Here is a 27,564-nt window from a genome sequence, read left to right as displayed (position 1 = left end):
TTAATTTTTTTCAAACCTAGGTATTGCTTTGTTCTTTCTAGCACACTGAAATATGTTTAGAAGGCTGAGAAACAAAGAAAAATAGGATTCTAAAGCTTCAGTATGATTTTACACAGTATTTTTTCCCATTCTCTACTTACCTTTTTAAAAAGGCACATATGAATTTCCAAACTATTCTGATCAATTAAATTAAGGCATTTCCTTCAGTTCTCTTTTTTTTTTTTCCATCTCTTAAGATTTCACATAAGTTGCTGGTTGTCTAGATGCCAGGGGAAATCAAGAATTAAAATACAGAGCCATCCAAAACATCCTCAGGACTGTAGTCTGACACTGTGGTTTCTGTCAGCGACCACACTTTCATCTTATTGGGATGCCCTTGAAAAAACTACTACTGTCGGAAGCAAAACCTGTGCCCAATTCATGGAATACATGAATGCAATGTAAATCTTCACAGGCCAAGAAATTCCACAGACACCGCACGGATTAGCTGTGATAACATTTTTTCCCATAATATTGAACATCAATAGAAGCAAAAGAGGAATGTTTTTAACATTTAAAAATTCAGGGCCAGACCATACCCTGAAGCAGGGCAGTTTGTGCACCGCTGCACCGGAATAGGGCTGCCCAAATGCTGGCTTGCCTCATAGTGGAAAAATCTACCTCACATATGGCCAGCTAGGAGGACACAGAGTCTTCACAGCAGCACATCTTCATCTCCTTAACACTTGCTTTTCTTGTTATTAGGGTCCTCTGCATGAGGCACGCCTTAGCACAACAGCCCGTGTCCTCTCCTGTACGGTTGAACGTTTTTTAAATGGCAGAGCTGGCCACCCAGACAATGGTAGGGGGCTTAATCGAGAAAACCCTTTCTGTTCGCCGTATGAATTTTTCAGGCTTTCTGAAGCCAGATGTTTAAATTAAGAATCATTCTCTACTGCTGCCATAAATCAAGGAATGAAGTGCAGCGCCATGCAGCTAAGAAATAGCTGTTTCAGAAAGTGAGAAAGTAAAGGACTGTGAGATGTGCCTCTCTACAGTATCAAACAGGTATGTACTGGGTATTTCTAAGCATTCTCATAACCCATCTCATCCAGGACATTCTGCAAACCATGGCCCTCCGAGTACCACCAAGAAAGTGACACAGACATTGAGCTGACATCATCGCAGCAAGTCTGTGAGTTCAGTGCTCAAAAAGGGAAAGAGAAACAATATAGCTGAGGTGCTGACTTTGCTGGAAAGCACAGCTCAAAGCAAGTCCAAAAGCTTGCTTTCCAAATGGTACTGCCTCATCCGCATTCTTCCAGCCTGCTTCAGGGGTATATCTATAAAACCTTTTTGATACCTTTCCCTAGCCACACAAATACTCTTCTCATGGCATGTGCACATAAAGAACTCCAGGCTCACATAATTGTACTCCCATTAATTTCCTTTTTGTCATTTATTAGCATCTTGTGCCCTGTAGTGAGCTCTTCATATCCCATGACAGGATGTTGGTCAGTCAAGTGAGGAAGCTTCCCAGCCTCCATTACCCATCCCTGGCTGAGATTTGCCATAGCTTGCAGGACTCTGCAGAACCTAGAAAAGGTTATTCTGAAGGGAAATGCTGTTATACATAGGATAGCAGATACAATACCAAAGATAAGCCATTAGATTGTTCCCCCAACAGTCTTTCTGGGGAGGAAACAATACTTCTGCCCATCTGGTAAGCCAAAGAAACAAGCTGGTGCCTCCATGTAAGTGGCAGAAATTCAATAAGCACATGTAGTGCCCTTGTTCCCTCCTGCTCTGCTTTCAACATGGGGGCTTTGTGCTAGGTTCGATCAACTCAGCTCATGCCCACTGGCTCAGCAATTTAAGGAGATGGTTTGGCTGCAGATCCCCATGAAGCTATGAGGCAGCAGGAACAGCTCCCAGACAAAGGGAACGTTTTTCCAAACATGCCTTCTTCAATGGTAGCTGAGATTTCAGCATCGCATTACTGAACCAAACACACAAACTTCAGGAGAACCCACGCATTATAACTAATTTGTAGTCACAGAGAAAGGGTAACAAGCACTTCATACACTGTGACTTACGTAGTACAGTCATTGTGTAGAGTCACTTTGGCACCCTGAGGTTTAAATTGCAGTGACAGTGAGGGGATGAGGACTCTCTGCCTACAGAGGCACTTTGAAAATGTTGCCCAGAGCCTCCAAGATTATGCTTAAGGGGTCTGGATGAGTCAGGGCCACCAATGCTGACACACAACATCTTCCCATGTATAAATCCAGCTCAGACTGTCAAGCCATTGTTTTAATGCACACAGCCTCCTGCTGCTGTCTCAGTGTAATTTAGAAAATCCAGGCACTGAAAGTCTTAAAAATCTTATTCAGATGGCTGAGGCACTCGACCTTGGTATTATTTTGAAATAAACATCATGGAGGTGTTATGCAGAAAATGCTCTAAAGGATTTAAGAATAGAATTTGCTGTTGAAACAGGCTGGATGGTACCTGTAGTGCTCCTGTTTTGCTGCTCCTGATCCTGCTCTGGTCTTGCTAGGGCCACCGTGCATCATGAGCCCAGTTGTGGTAAAAAGCGGAGGGGAGATTTACAGTTAAACTTCTACAAAAGGTTTTCACAGAATGACTGAAATAAAGAGAAATTTCACATACACTACCTCATAAAGCACTAAAAAGCAACAGCCTGTCATGTGCCAGTGGTAGGAATTGATGGTGGCTGAAGAAAGAAAACATCTAAAAGGCAGAGAAAGAAGAACTTCTACAAAGACAGCAGCAGGCAAATTAGAGAAAGAACACAGAGGTGGATGTTAGAAAAATATAATGTTCCTGTGGGTGTATCACTTATCAGCCATTCTTGCACATAAAACACATTTTTTCAACATTTAGAAAAGAAAAAGAATGACTGATCTGTAATTAACAAAAATAAAGGCCTGGCCCAGATCCTAGGCTGGAACACTTATGCAAAAGTGAATTTTGCTGAAATACAGGCATCAGATGGGATAGGTCTGTTGAAGGAAGAGGGCAAATCTAGAATAATTGGACCAGTCTACCCACCAAGAGCCACCCAGCTGGAGACCCCATTTAACAAGCCATTTAAATCCTATTTAACAAGCCATTTAACAACAATATGATCCCACTGACAGGAAATCCTGGGGGAACAGTTTTGCATATTTGATATAGGCACCTTTTGCACACCCTGCTGCCAATGTTTCCCACTCCATCTTCTTTCTTATGCCTCACTAAGGAAATAAATCCCATGGCATAGCCACAGATGTGGATTAGAGTTTTAAATAAGAATTGCTTTGACTGTTTCTCTCGTCCTTTCCTATTACTGGCACAGACCCATGCTCCATAGGAAGAAGCTGTCTAACTTTATAGCTCCTCTATGTCTCTCAGCAGCTTGCAGCCTCACAAGGCCTATTTGTTTTGACAGTCATCAGCTTATATCTAGCCATGAATTTCTCCTTCCTATGATCCACTTGCCCCCCAAATCCTCTGATTCTGAATGACAAACTGAGACCCTAAGCAATCATAGCTCTAAATGACATCATTGGAGCAACAGCCTTTTTTTAATTCTTGAATTACTGTGCCAACTTTACCTCTTCTACATGATCTGATACCTCCTCTTCCTATCCCAGCCTCCTGTTTTCACCCTAACGCGAAGCCAGGAAGGAGGACAAAGCTACCACCCTCTTAAGTGGGTTGATTCTTTAAAGCAGCTACAACAAATGGCAGCAATTTATCAGGAAAATATCAGCTGTCAAGAAAAGCAAATGCAAATCATTTCTCTGCTGACTGTTCTTTTCATAACTGCTGCGCAACTGTCTTGTTGATTCTCACAGCTGGATGCTGTAGTTTTCTACTTGGCTTATGTAATTGAAAGTGATGCTAGAATAACTTGAGTAAATTGAAATTGATTTCATCAACAGTGTATGTCTGTGCCAATTACACATGTGCCTTCCTTTCCACCCCTCCCACTGTCCACTGCCATGTTCTCCAGACCAGCAGCTGTTGACATTTTGTTTGATAGCTCATTTTCCCACTGGGAAATGACGCTTCCATTAAACTCAAGTGTTCCTTGAGAAGGTACACTTTTTGTCAACATTTTCAATAAAAATGATCAAAACAATTCAGACTTGACTGATCTGGAATGCTGTGATTTTATAAGGTCGGGATGTATCACCTTAGCTTTATCATTTAGGCTGCTATATTTGTATAGTCATAAAACAGAACATTAGCTGATCCAGGTGGAAAGCTAAGTATCTCAGTCTCAACAAAATATTTCACAGAAAAACTAACCAATGGCAAATTGTGAGAGAAAAAAAAAAAACTTTTCTAAAAAGAAATTGCACAATTTGTGCCCATGGGAAGTTTAAGAGCTTTCCGTGATTGTTCCAACTGGAATCTCATTTGCCTCAATATAGCCTATGGAAAGGGATTTCCACACCCCAACCAAATCTACATAGCAGGCTCCTGCAGTCCTGAGCATGGAATTAATAATCACTAGACAGGAGTATTTGCAAAATGAGTTGCTGAAGAAACTCCTCTCATTTCCCTCACGCAAAGACAAAAATCTTCATTGCTTCAAGGCAAAAGAAGAATGAATGGACTCTGCTGGAGGCTCTGAGACTTGCTGCGAGCAACTGGCCTGGTCCCTTACTGCTCTCACCCATCTTTTGTATCCCAATTCATCTCCTTCTCTGCCTTTCCCTTTTCTGTTCTAGTAGTTACAGCCTGTATTTGGTTGTTCTGCTCTTGTGCAGTTCAGAAGTGTGTTGTGGGACTTGCATCAGAGTTTGTGGTCATGCTGCATTTGTCTTAAACCATGCAGGGTGAAGAGTGGGCAGTGTTGCACAGCCACAGGCTTGAGAAGCTACGCATTGGTTTCAGGGAGTGCATGATGCATGCATTTAACTGTGCCTCTTGCATCAACTTACACTACTAATTTCAACTTTCTAGACCCATTTTTCAAATTCTTTACATCTGCAGAGGCCACTTTCTGCACTTTGAGCAGGAATTTACAGTTATTCTAACAGCTTTACAAAGTTTAAAGAATTTTCATTTAAAATAGATTAATGGATACCTAACTCCTGCTCCATTAAACTTCAGTGCCTCCATTTTCTTCAACACGTTTTGTAAGCTCATACACCAATTTGCAATCATTCACAAGTATTCCTAGCTGTCCTCATAAACCAGGAGTGAAGGAGGCTTGCTTTAGGAATAAGTAGTCATACATGTGAAGAATCATGGTTCTTTCATGGTCTTTCTAGCCTGTAGAAGAGAAAGCCCCAAGGAGACCTGAGAGCATCCTTTCAGTATCTAAACGGATTCTGTAAGAAAGAAGGGGACAGACTCTTTAGCAGGGACCACTGTGACAGGATAAGGGGAAATGATTTCAAACTAAAAGAGGGGAGATTTAGATTGGATACAAGGAAAAAGTTTTTTACAATAAGAGTGGTGAAGCACTGGCACAGGTTATCCAGAGATGTGGTGGAAGTTTGGTCCCTGGAGATGTTCAAAGTCAGGCTGAACCAGGCTGTGAGCAACTTGATCTAGCTGTAAGTGTCTCTATTCATTGAAGGAGAGTTGGACTAGATGACCTTTAAAGGTCCAACTCAAACAACTCTATGATCCTATGAGAATGGGAACTCCAACTTCCCTCCACCCCTCATTTCTCGGGATCTCCAAGTTTAGAGCTGAGGAAGCTCCAATAGGGATTGATAGCACCAGAGTACTGCAGTAGTACCAAAGGCTCAGCACTGCACTTGGGGCAGGAAATTCAGGTTATGTAAGCTCGGTTCATACACTGGGCTGTATGGCACCATTCAGGCAAGCCACTTGCCTCTAAACTGGAGCTTGAGCTGACAGATTCCCACGGGATATTGCAAGGATGAAATCTCTTAGTAATGGCAGATCCTGAGCTTCTCTGGGCAAAAGAGATCATCTGAGCAGAAAGGTTGAAATTGGATGATCTTTAAAGTCCCTTTAAACACAAGATATTGTATGAAAAGAAACTAATTATCCTTGTGTGCTTCTCATACTGCAGTGTCAAGGCTCTGCCTATCTAGAATGCCCTTCAAGAAATTTGTCAGTTGTGAATTTTTTCTTACAATTGACATTTTAACATGCAATAGTTGTTTTTATAATGGCAAGTAAACAAACCACCAATTGTTTGGGTGTACCTGAGCAAACAATTGGAGTATAATCTAGATAAAAAAATTTTAATTACAGTATTAAAAAGGCTTTATCCACTGAATACAGCAATTGGAGAAATTACAGCTCATGAATATGTAAATTACCTGACAAAAACATTCTGCAAACGCTTCAGTAATTTTCAGAGATAAATCTCGAACAAGCTGTCTCTTTCATTTGCAGTTTCATTTGTTGATAAATATCCAGTGCTCTCTAGTGCATTTTTAGAAATATTTTTAATGTACTCATCACTTTAAAGCATTTATTTTAGATGAAATGCATTAAATGCATCCCAGGTTTGCCTCCTGCATAAAAGGGCATTTTGAAGCGTAAGGTAAAAGAATTTTTATTCCTGTTCAATAGAGCAAGTGAAGACAAATCACCTCCAGCCTTGCGTAAGTCATAAAACCAACCATAAAATCAAACATTGAAATTTTATGGCCATCTAGGACAAAACTTGGGTGAGCAAAGACCTCAGGGAATTTTAAGAATCCACATGAGGGATTTGACTCTCTCCTGCAAAGCCCTGGGCACTGATTTTGCCCCAGCAGGAACTTCATCCTGCTGCATAAGTTAGAGTGGGAGGAACCAAACATGGTTCTGCTGCTGCGACAGGTCTAAGAGGTGCTTTGCTCTGCCACCTCGTATTGGTGTTGAAGATGAGCAGCAAGCTGCTCTCAGCACTAAGGTATGCTTTGTCTTAAGAGTGTGTGAATTGTTTAGGTGGGATGTGCATGATGCCAGGCTGCAGACCTTCAGTGTCCTTAGGCTGTAAACCTTTATTTGAAAGGTGATGTCACACAATTGACTATTTTGTTATGTTCAAAATCTTGTTTTATCATCAAAGAACACTACATATGCATGTGTTTTCACAGAAAAAGAATGAATATTAGCACAGTTAGAACTGTTACACGCACACCTAGATTCCACCCTATTTCCTGGCATTAAGGTCCTCTTCCTCTGCTCTGTGGGTCCCAAGGCTGGAAGCTTTCCTCTGCCATTCATGTGGAGGGGTCTCATTAAGTCCCCACCATCTGGGTCCTTCTTCACAAGTGTGTTGTATAAGTGTCCATGTTTCCCTCTTTCTTATGCTGGGATTCACTTGGAGTCAATTCTCTATGTTTACTAACAGGCTTTAACATCTTTGCCCTTTATTCATTGATCTGTAGCTTTGTATTACATCCAAGTTCACACCACCTATAATGGTTTTTATGTACACTAGATACAATTTCTTTGTTATACCTAAAGCCTGTCTTGTCTCTAGGTGACCACAGGTGAATTGTTCATTGCTGTGGGGTCCCCAGCACCAACGTATGCCCTGTTGCTTATAATCCCATGTCTGCACTGCTCTACTCCATCCTGTGTCCCCATTTCCCAAGGCTTCTGTTACTACACCAGACCTGTATTTCTCTACACTATATTGCTACAGTACAAACACAATACCATGGTGGTATCATTCAAAGATAAACAAAAGTAAAATGTAAGCCATAGACATGCTGCCCATTAGAAAACTTGCCAATAGAACCAAGCAGAGTGAAGCCACGGGCAAGTCAAGAAAAGTTCAGACTAAGCAAGCCTGACAAGCCTCAGTTCTGGAGCCTTGCAAATTCTGCTCTTAGGTCAGATCAGGGCATTTGAGGGAAACCAGAAAGGCTCAGTGAAGAATTTGAAAACATATGAGGTCTGGCTTGGTGTGTTAGCAGGGTGAGAAAGAGGGGAGAGGAGGGTCAAGGGATGGTCCTGACACAGGAACAAATGCATACAAAGGGGCTGCGGTTATATTTCTGTGAAAGAAAGAAAAGCATTTAGGATTTGGAACAATGAGAATAAGAGCAGTGAAGTAAAAAAATAATAACAATTAAAAAATCTAACCAGTTTTAAGATAGGCTACTATCAGGCAGGTGACAAACGGAGTGTTCGGGCATGATGTAATTGCAGCAGCAAGGGCTGGTCACAGCACTGCAGGAAGGCTTTTCCAGGCTTTCTAATTTGAGGATGAGGGGGGGGTGAAGGAAAGAAGCTGTCACAAAACACTTACAGAATGTAGTTAATGATCTGGCCTCTTAAACTGGGTGACTTTAACATACTCTTTGGAGCTTTGTATATTCGGCATAAACATAAGAAGCTGGAGGAACTATTAGAACATAAAAAAGGGACAAAAGCCAGGCACTTACAAGTTCAATTGAAATCCCTCAGCCTGTAGATGGCTCTTCTGCAAGTAGGTATCAGGTACTAGCCTCAGTCTTTAATGTAGTTCATGAACAATATTTCTGCAGAGATTTTCCACCGTTTTCTCTAACGTTCTCACTGAGCCCAGATCACCCCATTACCTCCAACAACTGCATTAGTAGGAGCACCAGCGCAGCTAGAAGGTAACATCAGCACTCCATATCCACCAAGAGGTCTGTCAGAGAGCTGCTGGCTTAGGCTGTTCAGGAACTGGGATGTGTAAGGAAGGATCCCAGATGAATAACCCCAATTTCTGAAAACTTATATCTTCCTTAGGTGTACTTCTACATGTAATTATTTGGCACATCAGAAGTTTCCAAAGCATTTGTTCAAGCTGTTATTTTACAGCTTGACCACAGCCTTGTTCTTTACAAGAGGAAGTAAAGCCTCAGAAGGTGGCAATTAGCTGCACAGCCCCAAGCCATGCATGGTTTTGGTCACTTTGTGGAAGCATTTCCATGGTCTGGAAATGCCTGTGCTGGGGGGATACAACCACAGCCCTGCCAGGTAAGGAGTGGGGAAGAAGCTATGCTCTAAAGCAAGAATGGCAGGGATTTGAATGCCTTTGGGTTTGAGTAGAAGAGACTACAATGTCTCACCTTATCCTGCCAGTTTAGATGAAAAAAATATTGCAAAATTGAAGGAAAAAAAAATAAGGAAAAAAGTAATTTTAGAGAGCTAACCTGTCCCTCCTCCATGCAAACAAAGCTCACACGCACATAATGCAGACATACAGATGCTTGAACAAACCCTATCCATCTCCTCCACTTTTTTTTTTTTTTTTTAATTGCCTTAGTCTGTAAACTATTTGGTCATAAACAGTTTATTCTTATGCTTTTCCACAGCAGCAGGACAGCAGGGCTCCAGTTTTGTTTAGATTTTGGAGTGACAGCTATGATGAACACACGATGCAAAATAAAAACATTCATAATTTAGTAACGCATTGCTTGTGTAAACATGCATGTGAGATCCAGAGGGGATTTGGGCAGAGCCTGTGATAATCGTATCGCCGGAAACCAAGAATATCCTGGCTATGTGTAGTTTCTCAAGAAAAGAATGCAAGTGTAATTGTCACATTGCCAAACAGACTTATTTGTTCATTTTCCATCTCTGAAGTAGGATGTGCATTTCCCACCTCACATCGATGGAAAACCCCCCCAGTGACTTTCTTTTCCTTCTCTCACTGCCAGGCAACTGTCAGATCAAGGGAGTAAGATGCATTTGCGTCCAGATCAAGCCAATCTCATTGGCTTCACACACAGTTATTTGTAATTATTTTTCTTTTCCCTCAAAGCCAGCATAACTTTTCCCTAAAATTAGAGCCAGTTATACTTCTTTATGCAAAAAGGGATTGTTTCCAAGATAACATTCATTCTGCTCTTGAAAACGACTAATTTTTTAGCACTGAAGAGAGATCAATGAAACAAAAAAAATGACCACAAAGTTGAGGCAAAGCTCCTGAGCAACAAATAAACCACCAGAGTTAATTTGTACACTTGATTATAACATTTAGCATCTTAAGACACTATTTAAGGATACATCTTGAGGGCTACACTAAATGTATCACGACTTAAAGATCCAGCTCAGGGGCACTAGCATGGAGCAGAGCACCCAGAGAGCCCCAGGGTGTCTCCCAGGGAGCAGAAAGGACTTTTCAGACATCTATCACTCTGGTCTGGACCACACACGTGACTCTATCAGCACAGTGAGTATGTGGCAGCTGAAATGCAGAGCTGTGATGGGCAATTTTGTGAGTGCTTTTGCCAGCAGATGCTTCTCTGATGCATTTGATGGAGGCAATGCTGGACACTGCTGAAGTGCTTGGGACCTCTCAGGACCTCCTCCCTGGCAAAGAGTGAAATGCTCTTTTCAGCTGGCTGGGATGGAAACCAATTAGGTGTGCAAACCTGGTAAGCAGCCCCTGACACAGTGCAAGGTGCAGAGCACAGCTGTAAGATGGTGCCCTCAAGAGTCACAATCAGCAGACAAGTTCTTGGCACGCACAAGCTCCCTCTCCCTCTGATTGGAGACAGTGCTGTCCTTTACAGTGAGTCATTTCCTAACAGGGAAAAAATAAATAAGGCTGTAATCCCCACATACCTATTCTCAGCTTTCTGATTAAACTGAGGATGTGGAAGAAATTTTTTCTCCTTTGAAAGATGTCAGTAAGGAATGAAATGCTCTGATTTCTAAAATGGATCAGTTCTTCCAAAAAAAAAAAAAAATCAAAAGTTGAATTTTGAACAGGTCTCAAGAAGTGGGGATCTACTGTGCTCCAGAATGATCTGAAGATCTATTTCTGCAAGCAGAGGATTAATTTTTTTATACAGCTTTCTTAAGATCCCCAAGCACTCCTGGATGGAAAAGACGCTGTAAGTGCTACAGGCATTTCTGTGCTGAGGGGGTCTTGGGGGGGGGGGGGGGGTAGAATTGTCAGCAGAGGGACTAAAGCTGGGGTCCCTGCACACCAAAGCACTGCCTAAGCATGCCTTCTGCCAGCACATGCAGCAGCTGGCAGAAGGAGCATCCATGTTGATAGCTGCGGTTCCTCTGCAGGGCAGAGCAGCAGCCAGCACCAGAGCTGCCACATAACACTGACACAGGGAACGGAACAGGGGTAAACAGAAGGGTTAGGATAAATGCCCATGAGCTGTGTGCACACACCCTGGTCCAGAGTCTTTCTGGAGGAGGTGAGGCATGAGGAACTCCCTTGCATGCACAGACGTGGCAAATTGAGATTATTCAAGCAAAATTTGGATTCAGATTTCTCGTGCTGGACCTCGGTGCTGACCTAAATGAAATGCATCCAAGCCTTTAAATTCACCCATTGCTGGATATGACATTGCCTTCAGCTCTTTTTAAAAAGGCTCCGCCACAAAACATGGAAATGGAAAACACTAAAAAATAAAAGCTCTGCAGATGTTCTATATTACTCATTACCAACACATATAACTCTTCATGCTCAGTCTTTGCCACCGCAGTTTTCACCCTCCTTCTTCCCCTCAGGTTATTCAGTGCTTCACATATTTACTTTCATTGAACCCTGGTAGTAATAGAATTAACCCCAGGCCAGAAGTCCTTTATGCAATGTGGGTTCATGGCGGCCAATTCGCTCACACCTAGCAACTTAACCACAGCCAAAATCACATTGCATCCACACTTGAGCAAAAAGCTGTCGCGTGCTTGCGCAAAGGCGTTGCTGCTCAATCGCTGTTTTTTCCACCCGCACATTCTCGTTTTCCAAGGGTGAAGCGGAAGAAAGCACAAATAAGAGCTTAATACCACCAGTGCAGCCTCACTCTACACAACTTGAATATCTTCCTCCTACTCTTTTTTCTTTGAAATAACACCGAACAGTCCACACTGCCCAGAGTTGGAGGGGAAGTTCATTAAGAACAGCAAAGCATTCACATGTGGTGAGCTGTGAGAGTGGCTTGGAAAAAGGAGCTGGGCATTTTGTTCCCTCTCTGAAGGAAGAATAAGAGCCTGGATTGCTAATGGTGAGCCTGTGCTGTAACAGGGCTCAGACTGCAGACCTGGGGACAGGGACAAGCAGCAGGGTGCACTTCTAAACACGTACAGATGCATAAAGACACTCCTGTAGGTACAGCCTGGATCCTACCTGCAACTGTGACCACAGAATAAACACGACAAATAGGAGTGGGTATTACACACAAGCAAATATTTCTGATGTTATAAAGCAGTGTTGGAGAGGAGCTGCAGGGAGCTAAATCAACAGAAACCATGAGTACATATGCACAGCACGCACTCACACGGTGCAGTACATTCTGCAGCACAGAGCTGGGTAATTTGGCTGGAAGGCTTTTAGGGGGCTGCAGATAACGAGAGGGAGAAGGGAACTCCATGAGGTAGGTGCCAGTCGTGTCCCTGAACAGCTGTATTGAGATAACCGCTAGGATGGAAGCAGGGGTCAGCCAGACACCATTGGGACGGGAGCATGGCCTTGTGAAGTCGCAGAGAGGGTCACTGGCAAACCATTCCCATAACTGGGATGCCAGGAGTTAATAAGGGTTATTGCTAATTAGCCTTCCAGTTTCACACCAGGCTCAAAGTGATAAAAGCCAGGTCCTGAGCTGACGTGGATGACATTACACATACGTTGATGGCTTGTGGCTCATACCACCCCAGTGCTGCATTGCTGAGGTGGGAATGCAAACCAAAGCATAGGGATCCCCCCAAGCAGGAGATACTACAAAAGGAGACTGCCATGATATTGCACCTACTAATCTAGCCCAGGCAAACGCTTAAGGAAATCTGTATTTAGAAAGAAAAGAGGCATGTGCAGGCAGTCCTAGTGTTTAACCAAAAACAGACAGCCCAGCTACACAACATGGCCAGGAATGATAGAGGGACACTGTGGGCATGTGGAACCTCAGCAGGACCAGGGGTGGAGAGAGGAAAGTAGCAGGAGATGCTGGAAAACCCAGGCAGCATCCCCAGGCAGGGAACACCAGCAAGGAAGGTGAGGGAGCAGCTTGGAGCTTAGAAATGCCAAGAACTCCATTCCATGAGTTGTGAGGATAAAGGATTTATTGCAGCTGGCATTTCTAGATGAAGATAATTTACCTTAGCCTTTTAATGTTAAGCTATGCATACACAGATAGCTAAGAAAAAAATACCCGAAATGATGTGAAATTCTGTGGTATTAGTTTTAGGAGAAGATTAGCTGACTGAGCTTTTGCTGTTTGGTTCAGACCCTAAGGTCTGACTGATGCATTAGGAAACATACATTTTTTCCTCAGATGTGACATGTAAACGTATGTCTGGAATCTATGCCTGTGTATGTCCACCACCCTCATGTTATCAACACAACGTCCCAAACTTTGCTGTTGCCTTACTTCCATCTTTTTTTTTTTTTTTACCTGATAATGTCAAAGAACTGGAGAGCTTGTGCTCAGCATTACAGGCAGCACTAGCAGCGATCTCTCAGAGCTGACAGCCCTCTAGAAGTAATGTAAATCTCACAAACACTGCAGTAAAGAATATGGAGAATATCCTAAGCCCAAAATTGAGCTATGGATTCCCCCCAAGGAATACTTTGTGTTTCTTCCAGTTACCTATGCCAGGTCTCCACTCCAGTTTCTACAAATGAGGAGAAGAGGGTTTGCTGTGCCCAAACCCCTGCTCCCCATCCTCTTTAAAGGAACAGCATGGAGCCAACACCCACTGTGAGTCAGGTCCAGCCCACAGACCATCAGCTGCAGCTCCGTGGTCTCTCCCAACCACGGGTATTCACAAGATGCACTGCTGGGCTTACTGCTGTTCCAGCAGGGCCGGAGCAAAGGCACAGGGCTGCAAGCACAGGGCCAGAGGCTCCAAGGAGCTGCTGGAGGCACATACATGTCCCCCTTGTGCATGTCCATGCACTGAGTTCCTCAGCTTTCCGGAGAGGCCCCTTAATCTGTGTATAAGAAAAGGGTAAACAGAAAGGTTAGGAGCAATGCCTGGGAGCAGATCTTTCAGAAAGGCAGAAGCTCACTGCTACTAAGGAGTGCTGAAAATATTCAATGTCATCACAAAAAAATAAACAATCAGGAAAATTAGGTTGTCACCTATCAAGCAATTAAACCAGTACCAAAACAAAGAAGTTCAACCCAGAGCCCTCAAGTCCTTCTCTATCTGTCTGGTAGTGTTTAACATCTTCCTTAAACATGGTGAATGCACGAGGGAGCTGTCTGTGACATGCAGAGCCTGGTGTGCATCTTGTGTATTGAAGAGAAAGCATTAGATGGACACTTCTGATGTTTAGTTTCAAATACCAAACAGATTGAAAATGAAGACCATATCACAAAGCATGTTTTCCAAGAATGATATATTCAAATATGTATTTATTTATGCATCACAAAAAATGGCTCTGATTCTATAAACATCAAGTCTGCAGCTGTGTTAATTCTTTCTCTCACCACCTTGGCAAAAGCATAACCGAAAATCAAAGGGAAATATTTTGGCTTCCTGTACTATACTCTAGTTCCTATACTAGAAGTCTGTGAAACTAATCCACATATATGAAAGGATTTGGGAAGAAATCTGTAAAGAAATTTGTTGCACGTTTGCAAAGTCCCAAGAAGAACAGTGAACAATGGAGATTTGAAAAAAGAAAAAATATTTCAAAAGAATGTGATACTTCTATCTCTAAAGGATTTTCAATCCTAGGCACGTTCAGTTTTACTTCATTCAGAGCTTGAGCCAAGCCACAAAATTTGGGTCTGACCATTTCATTCAGAGCATTTTGAATCCAAAGATTTTGGTTTGGACCCAGCAGTAATGCTGTCACTGTATGGGTCAAATATCTTATTATAATGATAGTAAACAGCAGGAGAAAGCTCTCAGACTGGCCAGGGCTCCCTCTGCCAGTTAATCACAGAAAACGTTCACATCAATGGAATGAAGTATGGTGCTGTGGATACCAGGACTGGCCACAAATACTATAGCACTTACATAGGTTGGTAAAAAGTATTATCTGTACCCTAAGTAAATTCGAAGGCTGAAGCAAAATTGCCTATTAATTACTGTTACTGAGGTATCAAAAAGAACCTTCAAGCTGTCACACTGAAATCTACTCCTGACTCCATCACTTCTGGCTAGTTGCTTTCAGAAGTTACCATTCTTGTATCTATGCAGTCAAAGCAATCTTCCATTCATATCCCAGCACCTCACCAGTGCTGAGTGGAAGGGAATGACAATCATGCACAATTGAATTAAGTTCAAATTAAGCAGCATATAAACTCCAGTGTGAAGGGAATGATTGTCAAATACAGAACAACCCTGTTTCTTGCAAGGATATAAACAACAGAAACAGCTATAAACTGGGATTGCTGTAAACAGCATAATGGAAGTACACATAGCTGAATAACGTATCTCAGCAACAACTGCATGCAGGAATAAATACTTCTGCTACTTTTGTAGAAGTATAAGCTTTCCTATAAAGACCTTAAATCACTTCCAAAATGTCTCACCACGTATCCATCCTGGTCAGAAACAGTGTTCATTGACATTTCATCAACAGGGAAATATGCAGTGGTGCCAGATGCCTTGCTGCAGGCTCAGGAGGATCCCAATGGAGTTGGGCATGATGGAGAGCTGAAGCTCTCACCAACCTCTTCCCTGCACATCTCTCCCATTTCCCTGGAAGAGACCTAAGCTAAGACACAGGTAAACCACAACAATGCCAGCTGCCTGAACACTTAGCTCATTAAAAAAGCTCACATCATGGTTCACTTGCTTTTCACCTCTTTTTATGCATTAACAGCAGTGCAATTTTTTATCTGGCTTTACTTGTGAAACTCCCACTGCAATAAGTAGGTTCAGCGCAGGGTCTCTGCCTGCACACAGATGAAGAGCTTGACCTGGCAAGCACCAAGGAGCACTGGGCTTTGTCTGCAGGAACAAGTTGTTATGGCTCATTTTAAAACCCTGAAGGAGGCACAGGATGTCTAAGAAAAACATAGTGTATGGCTGAATGAATGGGGCATCCATTTCCTTGCAGAGATGTCCTGCCTGGCTGCTCTGCTCATCTTGTATTTCTGATACACAGTTTGGTGCCTTCATTTCATGATAGTGGGACCTCTGCCAGGTGTAGCTACAGGCATTCAAAGAGAAAGGCTTCAAGTGTGAAATCAATCCAGTTTTCTCTTTTTTCAGTGCAGGGAACTCTCTTTGTGATCCAAATAACCCCTGAAGAAGGCTCCAAGCCAACTTCGTCACTGTTTGTTCTTACATAACTAGACTAGGAACACTCAGTACCCAAAAGTAACAATAATTCTCCTATATACCTAAAAAACTACATTTACTTTGAACTTATCAGTAGCAAAAGCCTGTCATCTTTGGACATCATCCACTAGAACTGCCCTAGACAACTTATCTATTATTTTTGGGTGCCAACAACAATGGACATGGTATTGTCCGCATTTATCAGAGCGGATTTGTTACTCAAGATGCAGATAATAGAAAACAATTCCTTGCCTAGCAGGTCCAAATATTTTTCCTCTGAACTAAAGTAACTTTTTATACTATATCCATGCACAAAATCCACAGCTCTAGGAATTCAAAGCAGTGCTTTGCATTCATTCCTTTGGGCACAGGTGAGTACAGCTGAAAAATGCCCACAGATTAGCTCCTGCCTTTGCTTCTTGTTGGAACAAACAATGCAGAAGCCACAGTCACCCCCTGTTTTCACACAGGTCTTCTCCCAGACTGTCCCACTTCATAAACAGTGCTCAGTTTGCAGCTGGAGTGATGGAAGGTTTCAAGCCGTACGACTCTGCTGCCGGCTGCCTCCAGGAGGAGCTGCAGAGTGATGGAGAGGAGCTGCAGAGTGATGGAGAGGAGCTCCAGCTTCATCTCCAGCACATACAGCGCCGCCACTCAGCCAAATCCCCCGCCACGCCCCCGGGCCCATCCTGACCACTGCGGGCTTAGCCTAAATCCTGGCTACATCCACTGATAAAAACTACTGGAGTTGTAGGGGTATCACTAGAGAGTTTCCCTCTATGGGCGTGAAGAGAAAGAGCAGAGCTCTGCTCAGATAGTAGAGCTGCTCCGTACCCAGAAAGGAGATGGGCAGAAATGGGCTTGGGAGAAGCCTCACCCCTCTGGATTTGGCATCTGACCTCAGTGTTATTGGAAGCGCACCAAACAAGCAAGCTGTAGCACCAAGTGGGGTGGGGTGAGTGCCTTGGGGACCTCACTGTGGGCATAAAGAGCTGTATTCTCTGCAGCAAAGTAGCCCTGATTTCAGCTGCCAGCAGCTATTTGTCAGGTCCTGCAATTGCACTGGAACTGCAGGTCTGCTTCTCCCTTAGTGGCTTACAACAATGGAGGGGCATCTGCAAGCAGCTGCTGCACAGAGCCAACAACAGCACTGGAAGGCTAACCTCAGCTCTGGGGTAGGCTGTGCAGTCAGGCTGTCCTTCTAAAGCCATATACAAATTTATAACTGCTCCAGAGCAGACACAGAGAGAGAACTGTAACATGTATTCACTGGCTGGTTACACACACTCAGCCCAAACTGCAGGGTGACAGACAAGCACAAGTCCTAGAATGTTTAATCTGCATAAAGGGCTTTAAGTTTAAAATGAAATGAAATAAAAACAGCATTTAACTGCACAGACAGCTTGCTACCACCTCTGGTGGCCAAGCCAAAAGTATTAGGTAGAGTTAACTTTGGCTGACACCACAGCATATACTGTTTAATTTCCTGATACTTAAAAAATAATTTTTTAAAAATATCTGTATCTTGAATATATCTGTGTTACTGGGAACAGCTCCGTATTTCTTTAACAACGCCTGCGTTTTTGAATTCACATTTCAAGGATTCTTCTCAAGGCCCATGCCCCAGCACCCACGGCATCTTGGCAAAAGCCCTCCTCCCTTGGACAAGTATGCCCCCAGACCTTTCTAGCAGTATGTCCTCTCATAGAGTTAGCTGCTTCTCTAGCTGCTGTCCAGTTGGCTGCAGAAGGTCGTTTAGTGGGGCACTTCTGCTTCTTGGAGAGAACACAGCTCCAAGCTACATCTCCAGCAAATTACTAGGAAGTGTGTGAGGATATTTGGGTTAAACACATCAAAAGTCAGCACTAATCATCAGACTTCAGTGCCCTAGTGAACCCCGGCTCATGTGACAAAACAACCCTCCCCCCAAATGTTTTACTGTGGAACAGTCAAAGCACAACAGTTTCCTCTGAACAATCTGATCTTAGCTATTGCCTTAAAAACAAAACAAAAACAAACAAACAAACAAACAACAACAAAAAAAGACTGATAGAGATTAATGGTATGGTCTAGGACACTTGCCTAAAGTTCTTATGTGCCTAATGCAGTGCACAAACAGACCCAATTATATACATAGTGAAAATGTAAAGCACTTGAGGAAAACAAGTTAAGCCCTCACTGAAGAACCAGATGTGGCCCAGGTGTGCTCAAAAGAATCAAGAACAGTATTTCTTATAAAACATTTACAAGAACTCCTAAAGCTTCGCAGTCTTTTGTAGCATTCTGAAAAACATCACTTTTCTTTAATCGCAAACATTTCAAGTAGCATGAGATAAAAGGTCACGTTCCTCAAAGAGATGCCTGTGTGGGACTAAGGAGAATTTGTGTACCAGCATCAAGTATTGCATGAGGCACAAAGCACAGAAAAAAGCTATGGGCAGGCCAGGCTGCACAAGGAGGCAGACAAGAGGCAAAGCAGCTGGGAGAAGAGGTGCAGGACCTGAGATAGAGAAACGAGAGCCTGAGTTTATCACGGCAAGGTCCCAAGAAAGGCTGCAGCGAAGGAAGAGGAAGGATTGCTGGCAAGGAACTATCAGCTCTCCCAGGAATTTCAAGTGGTTTCAGCCACCAGCACAAGAGAACCACTTCACTGCAGCATCCATTGTATAGGAGACAGCAGATTTCTGGGTGTAAGCATGATGAGCTGCAAGGAGTGAGTGGCACTGCGCTTACTCACAAATCAGCCACTTGGATTCCTTTCTGGAACTTCACTTCCTCTTACTGATGATACGCAGAGGCAAAACTGGAAGAAAATAACTACATGCAAAAATATCCACTTTGTCGAGTGGAGGCTTCCTCTCTCTGTGTGCATATGACTAAGTAGTTCCCCTCCCATTGTGTCCCTGGGACGCTGATTGTCCCCCAGCACAACCAGCCATCTGATGAGGTTCCAGCCCTGCTCCCGGCCTGCTAAGCACGCATACCGAGATCTCTGAACCAGCCTGCGTCCCCATCTTACCTCCAATCCAATAGCTCCCTGATGTTTTTTTCTTACGTGACTGCGTGCCATGCTCTGGGTCCAAAGTTTTGGTGGGGACACAGACCCACTGAGGACAGAAAACAAAGTGCGAGCTCCTGCAGCCTGGCCAAGTGCCCAACGAGATAAGCTGGGGCGAGGATGACGCAGCTGCAGGGCCGGCACTGCGACCCACTGAGGCCAGCGCCACTTCCCTCATGCTGCCCCCACCTACCCAAAGGCAGCAGGGGCTGTGATAAGAGAGTGAAATACTCGAGGTGAGAAGTGAGACCTGGACAGTAAAGCTTGAGGGTCACTGTTTCAGATGGCCCCACATGCAACTAAACAACTGCTTCCAGCAGGTAAGAGGAAGGGATAGAAAAGTGACCTTTCCCATTAAGAATTACATATTTGTTTTGTTTTCTTACAAGATATTTTTTCTGGCATCGTGACACATAAAACAATTTGAACTCTCTAAGGAAACTGTTATTAAAGCGCTGAACATAACTGTGAGGGTGCGTTTGAAAAACAGAACAATTAGGCAATTCAAAGTTTGTCTAACTTAGTCACCAGCACCTTTCAGATTTGTCACAATTCAACACAAGTCTGGGAGACTATTTAATGATTCCTGCGTAGATGCCCTTGTGTTTAGGAAAGAGACCTCTTGAAAACCTGTCATTATAAGTCACCCTTCCTACTTATAACACCAGGGAAAAGAAAGCTTTCTGAGACAATGGCATTTGCTCAAGCCCCAAAAGACCAAACCTGCAGGGCCTTGGTCTGAGCTGAACACTGGCAGAGCAACAGCAGAATACAAGTCCCTTGGGGAATGACATGGTGCTTTGTCCTTCACTTTCATCAGAATTCACCATTTCAGCTCAACTCCTACCAAGTTCCCCAGTAACATTTTGCAGAGCCACTGCCAATAATGAATGCTCTCCAAAAATTCAGCCAGACAGAAGAGGAAATTCCTTGTTGCATGCAAAGGTCTGAAGGCAGTGTGTCTGCTAGATAATGGGAAAGATGTTTGCTGTGGCCAGGGTCAGCTCTTCCTAAGCCACCTGCACAGATGTTACAAAGGTGCTCAAAGGGAAAGGACACATCTCTCTGCTTCTCTTCCTTTTATTTGTCAAGCAGTGGTGGAATCACTGCCCCTGGAAGAGTTCAAGAAGTATGTAGATGTGGCACTGAGGAATGTGGTTAGTGAGCATGGTGGGGATGGGCTGGTGGTTGGACTAGATGATCTCAGTGGTCATTTCCAGCCTTAATGATTCCATGATTGTTTCTACAATTTTGAGCTGCTGCATGTCCCAGCCCTCCATCATACAAAGAACTGTTACCTCAATGGTGACAGGGACACCGGCACCCGTGGCCCTAAGTCCAAACCCCACTAAAATCAGTGGGTGCTCTCCTGTTGATAGTAAGGGACTGGCTGAACAGAAAGGCAATTGTTAAAAGGTACAGAAGAAGTAGAAAGGAAGCATGTTTCACTCAGCTAGGAAACTGCATTCTTCTGAGCTGCTCTACAGGAACAGGAATGGGGAATTCATTAGATTTTTCCTACTGTGAGCATACTGAAGGGTAGGACTGCTACATTTCATGCAGTTTATGTAAGTCAATCTGTCCTGTCTTGTCTAAAGACAAATCACATTTCCACCCTTTTAAAATAAAATTTAGAGAGCCTATTTGAATGTTGTTCAAGGCCATGCAGAACACAGAGCGCCACGTGAAGATGTTATCCTGCTAGGCCTGGAACGTGAGGCATCCCCATCAGGAACTGCATTGTGCCGCTTGCTAACCTATCACAGCCATAAACCAGGCAGCAACTGCTGGTGTCGAAAGGACGTGGCCTGTGATTTTGCACTGAGAGTAAAAGAGAACAGTGTAGATGTGACTGCACATGACTGAAGCCTGGTGCACAGCCAGCTCTGCAAGTGGGCAACTATTTTGGTTTGATGAGAGGTGCATGTACTGTAGGGAATGCTGTGGCAAGAAGTCAAAATGGGAGATGATAACAGCAAAAGAACCTGGAACAGAGCTGGGATCGTGTGAGCAGGAAGTTGTGACACACAGAGGCTCCCAGGCTACTCCAAGGAAGAGGCTGAAGCAAAAATTAGGGGTTGGTGCTGAAGCAAAGCACAGCAGAGACGTAGGCTGTGCAATGCACAGAGAAAGAAGGCTTGGTACTTAGTGGGACTGCAGCTACTGCTAAGCATCTACACAAAGAAAGGTTTCTTCTGGTAATTTTGGGTAGGAAAAAAAGTCATTTTCATCCCTGGATATAGTACTTCTCTTTTCAAAAATAAGACAAAACTCATCTCAGATCTATGATTTCAGGGTTTCCATAACATCAGGTAATAGGGGATCAGATGCTTCTGACTGAGGTTCAAGAAGGTTCAGGTTGGGGTTTTGCAGCTGTACCACCTAGAAACTTCAACTTTAATGTAAGCAACTAGCTGGCTAGAATTCTAGAAACTGCACCCCATCTCCTGACAAGTCGGAATAAATGTGCAAAACAAACTAACAAAAAGTCCAAATCAATGGAGACACTGCACCCTACAGGGAAACACAAAGGGCTTAGAACCCCAAATCCAAATTTAGACTCCAAATAATAAGGATTTCCAAGGAAACTTACTGCTTTCATTCCCATTCAATACTGAAAGTCTTTTCCATACAGGAAAATAATCTATTTACGTTTAACTAATGCCAGTTTTGTATATACCAATAGGCTGTGTGTATATAGGGGAGAAGGGAGTATGCTATGCAGCTGTGAGCTTTCTTGGCTAATTACTTGTTTTCTCTTTCTGAGCAAAATAAATACTACAACAAAATTCAACAGGGCATAACAGCACATCTATTAAGGCGGCACATTTTCCATCAGACTCCACTGGTATTTGTCTTAGCCACGCTCAGGCTAAGAAACCCTGTCTATGGTATCATTCATAAATAGGAGGTGCAAAGACCTGCCCAAATGCATGTTCTAAAACAAATAAAATAATACCCTGACTTGACAGGGAGCAGCAGAAGGTAGTGATGCCAGAAAGCCAGTTAAACGGATGGTAAAGTAGTTAAGAAAGAACCACTTCTTCAGCATCTGCAGCATCAAAACATTTTGTCCTAAATACAGGAGCCTGTCACATCTGGTCAACATTTTAGTTTAGAAAAATCTCCAGAAAAAATCTTTAGAAAGATTTTATAGAAAGTGTTAGCCTGAAAGGTGCTACTTTCTTAAAAACAACAACACAGCTTATTTCAACCTTAGTTTTGGTAGATGAGAAACATTCCATGTTCTAAGAATGCCTCTGGAGTTCAAAATGCTTAAAATGCATTAAAACTGTGATTTTAAAACAAAACTGTTACATCTAATACCCTGGAGTTTAACAACATTCTGGGCACCAGCTGAATCACAAAGCTTACAAAATGAAACAAAAGGAAGCTTTTATAATGATTTGCAAACACTACCTTTCTAAATCACATACAGCATGGTGTACTTGCTCTAAAAAATAACAGATATTTTGGGTCCCCAGCTGCCAACTGACAGAAACTGTGGCTTTTCATATACTTTGGAAGCAGGTCCCAGACTTTTCCTTAAGGCAGACTGATTTGTGGATGACTGCCTCACGGAACAATGATCTAAGACAAATTCTTGAAACTCTTACAGATTTTACTTGCAAGTCACCTTTCAGAAGTTGGCTCTGGAGTCACATATATTCTCTGTGGAAGAGATGAGTCATCCATATATACAAATTTCTCCATTCATAGGGAAGACGTTTGGAAGATAAGTTAATATTCAATATTCATAGGTGAAAATTAAATATCTTTAATCACCTGTCCATACTCCAGTTATTTTTTTTTGTTTTTGTAGTAAGCAACTTTGTTAACAAATCTTTTAATTTTATAAATTAGAAATCAGAAAAGGAAATATTTTCCATATGTTTGATTTTACACCACAATTACTTATTAACCAAATCTACAGATGCTTGCTGTTAGTTTTATGGGAGTTCAAGCGATAAACTTACTATTTCAAATACATTCTTCTATTTGTTGCTAACTGAAGACACTTATTAGTTCCATTTTTGCCTTGCAATAATTATTGCTGGGAGCTGTACTTTCATGATACGTACCGATGAGAGGGAGATACCTGTGTGTTTTCAAAATGTAGTCAGCCCTAACATTATGAAACTCTGCCTGAAGTGAGGAAGCTCAGCACTGCACAGGACAGCTACATCCTATTGCACAGAAGAACAAAGCTTAGCACCGTGGCTCATAGGACAGTCTGCCCACAGCTGGCATGTTTAGTTGGCATTGCATCATGCTGGGAGAACACAGCCCATCACTAGGTTTTAAATGTCCCTGTGTATTTATTTGTGTAACCACCAGAACGGTTATTGCTCCACAGAATCTGGAAGTTACCACAGCGCCCACCAAAAGCAGAAAACTCATTGTGACAGCTCAAGCCAGCTGTATTGGAAGTGAAGTTGCTTGCCCCAAACTTTCCCTCTTGGCTTGCAGAACCCTAGCTCTTTTGTGAACCTCCTTGACTTGTTCTTCATTTCCGTCTGTACCAAACCACTGCTTTCTGCACCTGGTAGTTGGGGTCACCACTGAGCTCAGTGCAAGTACCACAAGCCATCGGTCAGCTGGCAGAAGTATCAGGGTGAGAGAAAAACCACTCACCACATGTGATTCACTTCTACTTTATTAATCTTTAGCATATTAATCTTGCAACCAAATATTTTGATTGCAATTTTAAAATGTGTCTGAAATAACAACTTGTGCAGTATGAAACCACCCAATCTGAGATGCAAAATCTTAAACCAGCTGGCAGTAAAAGCCTACATTGATATTTCAGTGCCTGAGATAACATTTTACCTGCACATATCCCACAAAGCCAAAATCTTAAATCATAGTTTGGTAGGATGAAAGAATGTTATTATTTGGAGCATAATGTAACTGGTGAATGATATACTGGCTTAACTTTTTAGGCATGGAAAAGATTAAAATAAAAATAGGGTTCCTGGGAGCTGCAGATTCCTATGTGACAGTTCTTCAGTGATTTCCAGAGTAGCTCTTTGCTACTCATGTAATGATTTCACTTTTCATCAAAAAGCATGTGAGTCTCACAGCTTTCATACGGCATGGACAGCATGATCCGTCTGAATTCAGCTGTAGGTTCAGTAGGCAGCCATAGCAGCAGGAGCCCTTGTTTTCCACTGTATTTGTCTTTTAGAAAATATCAGATCTTAACCTGCTTGGGAAATTTTCTGCAGGAAGCTAGCAGCTCTGCAACCTACAACACCATGCCATGGAAACTATGGTAAAATTTTTCAGTTATGGAAATATTTGCACGAATTTAAACAAGAGTGGTTTGCTGAGGGGACAGCTTGCTCTGCAGTGTAGAATTGAGAGGTCCTGCTGCAAAGGACCTGAATCCTGCTGTCATTCCTTGCCTGGCCTCTGCCCTTCAGAGAAGAGACTGCAACCCTCGCTGTGTTCATCCTCAGCAGCACTGAGGGATTCTGCACTTGCCCTATAACTAGCATGAGGAGTAAAGAAATAATATTTTTAAAGTTCATAAAGAGGACAGGAAACACTAAGGGCTACGTCTGTGAAATTACCGAGCTGTTGACACAGGCAATAGTAGCTAATTTCACAAGAAAAGGTTAAGTGCACACTACAGAATTTTTGTAGCAATATGCATTTAACTATCACTGAAGGCTGAAATTATAATTTGCCGCGAGGTTATAAACTTAGCAGGAGGATACCACTGATTTTAAGGTGTGTGCCCACTCCCTTTCACATGTTAGCACAGAACAGCCTAAAACTTGGAAGGCAAAACAAAATTTTGAAAAGCTTACAGAATTTTTTCCACAATTAAGCTATTCCTATAAAGAAAAAAACTAAAAGTTGGGGATGAATAAGGATATTTAGGAAAATGTGAGATGTGTGTGCTATTCCATATTCCAGAAAGAACACAATATGCTACATCAAAAAAAGGAGTCATCTCCCAAAATACCAGGAAGAAGCAGAATGAATTCACCTGGATTTATGACATTAATTAATTTTGAGCAGAAAGAGAGATCAGATCTTAGTCCTGAAGTTCTCATCACCCAAAGTCTGCAGTGCCTTCCAAGAAAAATTTGCTTGGGTGTCAACTACAGGAATGTTCCTTGATCTGTTTGGACATTAGTGTGCCATTAATCATAATTGCTCTGTAAGATAATTAATGATGACATGCATTTTTTATTTCCTTACATGGCACATCTAATAAAAGAACCAAGCTGAAAAATTAGTCATAGCAATTAACTAGGGGATGATTCCTGAATAATTAGGGTAAGTTACTGTAGAATGCACTGATCCACGTATTAAAAATTACTACAAAGCTAATGAAATATGCTGATTTATACATAGAAATAAAAATGAAAGAAACACCATACAGCTCTACAACAGAAGGGAATTTGGTTGAATATTCCATGTTTTATGTCCACATTTTATGTTTTATGTTCTATGTTATGTCCACGTAACATAAGCACTTGCACTAATACTCACTTTACCAGGTCCTTGAGTTCAGCTGCTTTGCAGTGTACAAGTCTGTTTCAGAAGACATTCTGACCATGAGAGATTACACAGTTGACGCAGATGTGCAAAGCCAACTGGTGGCAGAGACTGCTCTGCTATTCTCCAGACTTATCTGCTATGACTTGCAGGGCAAAAAAAAACAACCACCTGCCATGGCAGTCCTGCTGTGCACAACCCAATGCAGTGGTCAGTGGTCTGCTCGCATTCTAGTATCAGAAGATACACAATGCTATTATGTCCTCATGAAGAACACATAGAATAATACCACGTAGACTTAGATAGCTACAGATGGCAACATTTATAAATGACATCACAATTATGGCTCACGTCCTGCTGGAAATTCCCACCATATCTCACTGCGTTGCAACACTTGCGAGGTGAAATACCTCTGGTAAGGAGTCTGTTTGTCCAATAACACTGCTATGCTTTTAAAAACAAGGCAGAGCTGGGGCACACTGCCATTAGGTCTGTGTCAGTTGTTTCAGATTTTTGCCATGGAAGTCCAGGCATTCACTTACACTTTTTAAATACCCAGATATTGGTGAGGTCAACTAGATTGATTCCTATAGGCAGGTCATTGTATTAAATGATTCTTGTCTTTAGTCTAAAAATAAAGTACTTGCAAGAACAGTAACAGTAGTAAATATGAAGGTTGAGAGAACTGAAGAAAAACTAAGTTTTCACATCATTCTATCACTTCAGTTGTGATAATGCCCACTTCCTGAAGGAATAAAAAGGTGCAAAAGCCCTGCTGGAGCATCCCCAGGGTTGTCAAACCTGTACTGCTCATCATATTCCTTCTGATCTGTATCTATCTACCTAGGAACTTCTTCCTATCTCCAGGCTGCCATATCAGCTTCTTTCTGCAGCTCACATAGGCAGGCAACAGCAAACGGTATTTGTGATCTCTGTGCTCACCTCACTGGCTCACAAGTGAAAGGAGCTGGCACTCAAATATGGCTTTTTATGCTTTCACCTTAAAAAGAAAGTAACTATTGACCAGTGGGCTCAACAGAAAATAATGGTGTGTTCCATTAAAGAAAATGTAATACCACTGAGCCTGAATCAAGCCTTCAGCTCTTGCTCAAATTTTGTAGCTTTCTTCTTTTGAAAGAAGACACAAACAGACTTCACACAGAAGACCAAGACAGGAGCTGTTGGGAAGATAGCCACCATACCGCATGGAGCCAAAGAAAGCTGCTCTCTGATACTGAAAAGAATGATTAAAAATTACAACGCCTGAGGTTATGAGAGAAAAAAGGAAAGTCATTCTCTTTCCTTCAAATCAAGAGTGAAGTGCAGCAGCAGAGTAAGCCTTAAGCACAATCAACACTGCAAAAAATAAATCACAAGATCTATTTAGTGACTCACACCAAGGAGTACTTTCTAGACTGCAAAACCCTGAGGTAGGTAGGTAGAAAAGGAGGAGCATGATAACTGTGGCTCCTTTTGTAATTGCTATTGATAACAGACTACAGCAAAAGTATTAAGGAGGGTTTGTGGTAATAAGGATGGATGAAAATGGAAGAGATGAATATTTTATACAGTAAAAATATCATAAGGAGATTTCAGAGGATAGATAAAACATGTAAGCAAAAATGCAACCACGGCCACTTTTCAAATCTAAGAGATATATTTGTACCCACCAAACAGTGCCACAGAGATCAGTGGCATTTTTCTCAGACTAAGACAAAAAAAGAATATAAGATTTTAGTCCTAAAATTAATAGCTGTGTTTATAAGCCCTTTTTAGATGCTGCCTATTTTTACTCAGTGAATCATTGCCTGTCTTTATAAAGTATATTTCATTAATCTTCA

General features: G+C 42.4%; 1 protein-coding gene and 1 non-coding gene across 5 annotated transcripts in view; both read right to left on the bottom strand.

The window, feature by feature from the left end:
- The window catches only part of GRK5 (G protein-coupled receptor kinase 5), a 164,059-nt gene that overhangs the window by 120,439 nt on the left and 16,056 nt on the right, over positions 1-27,564 (bottom strand). Inside the window, exon 1 of one of the 4 annotated variants that reach the window (XM_046943277.1) lies at positions 19,172-19,403. The exons of the other annotated variants lie outside the window; for them this stretch is intronic. Coding sequence (XP_046799233.1) covers positions 19,172-19,388 — 217 coding nt within the window. The 5' untranslated portion in view covers positions 19,389-19,403. Of the gene's footprint in view, positions 1-19,171; positions 19,404-27,564 lie in introns of those variants that run through there. 4 annotated transcript variants of the gene reach the window in all.
- On the bottom strand, positions 16,731-16,793 carry MIR7472 (microRNA 7472). The gene has a single exon (NR_105640.1). It is a non-coding gene; the product is annotated as a microRNA 7472 (primary transcript).

The sequence above is a fragment of the Gallus gallus genome, chromosome 6 (assembly GCF_016699485.2).
Source record: "Gallus gallus isolate bGalGal1 chromosome 6, bGalGal1.mat.broiler.GRCg7b, whole genome shotgun sequence".
NCBI classification, from domain to species: Eukaryota; Metazoa; Chordata; class Aves; order Galliformes; family Phasianidae; genus Gallus; species Gallus gallus.
Note: the sequence above shows the minus strand (reverse complement) of the source record. Positions and strands in the feature narration are given on the sequence as shown.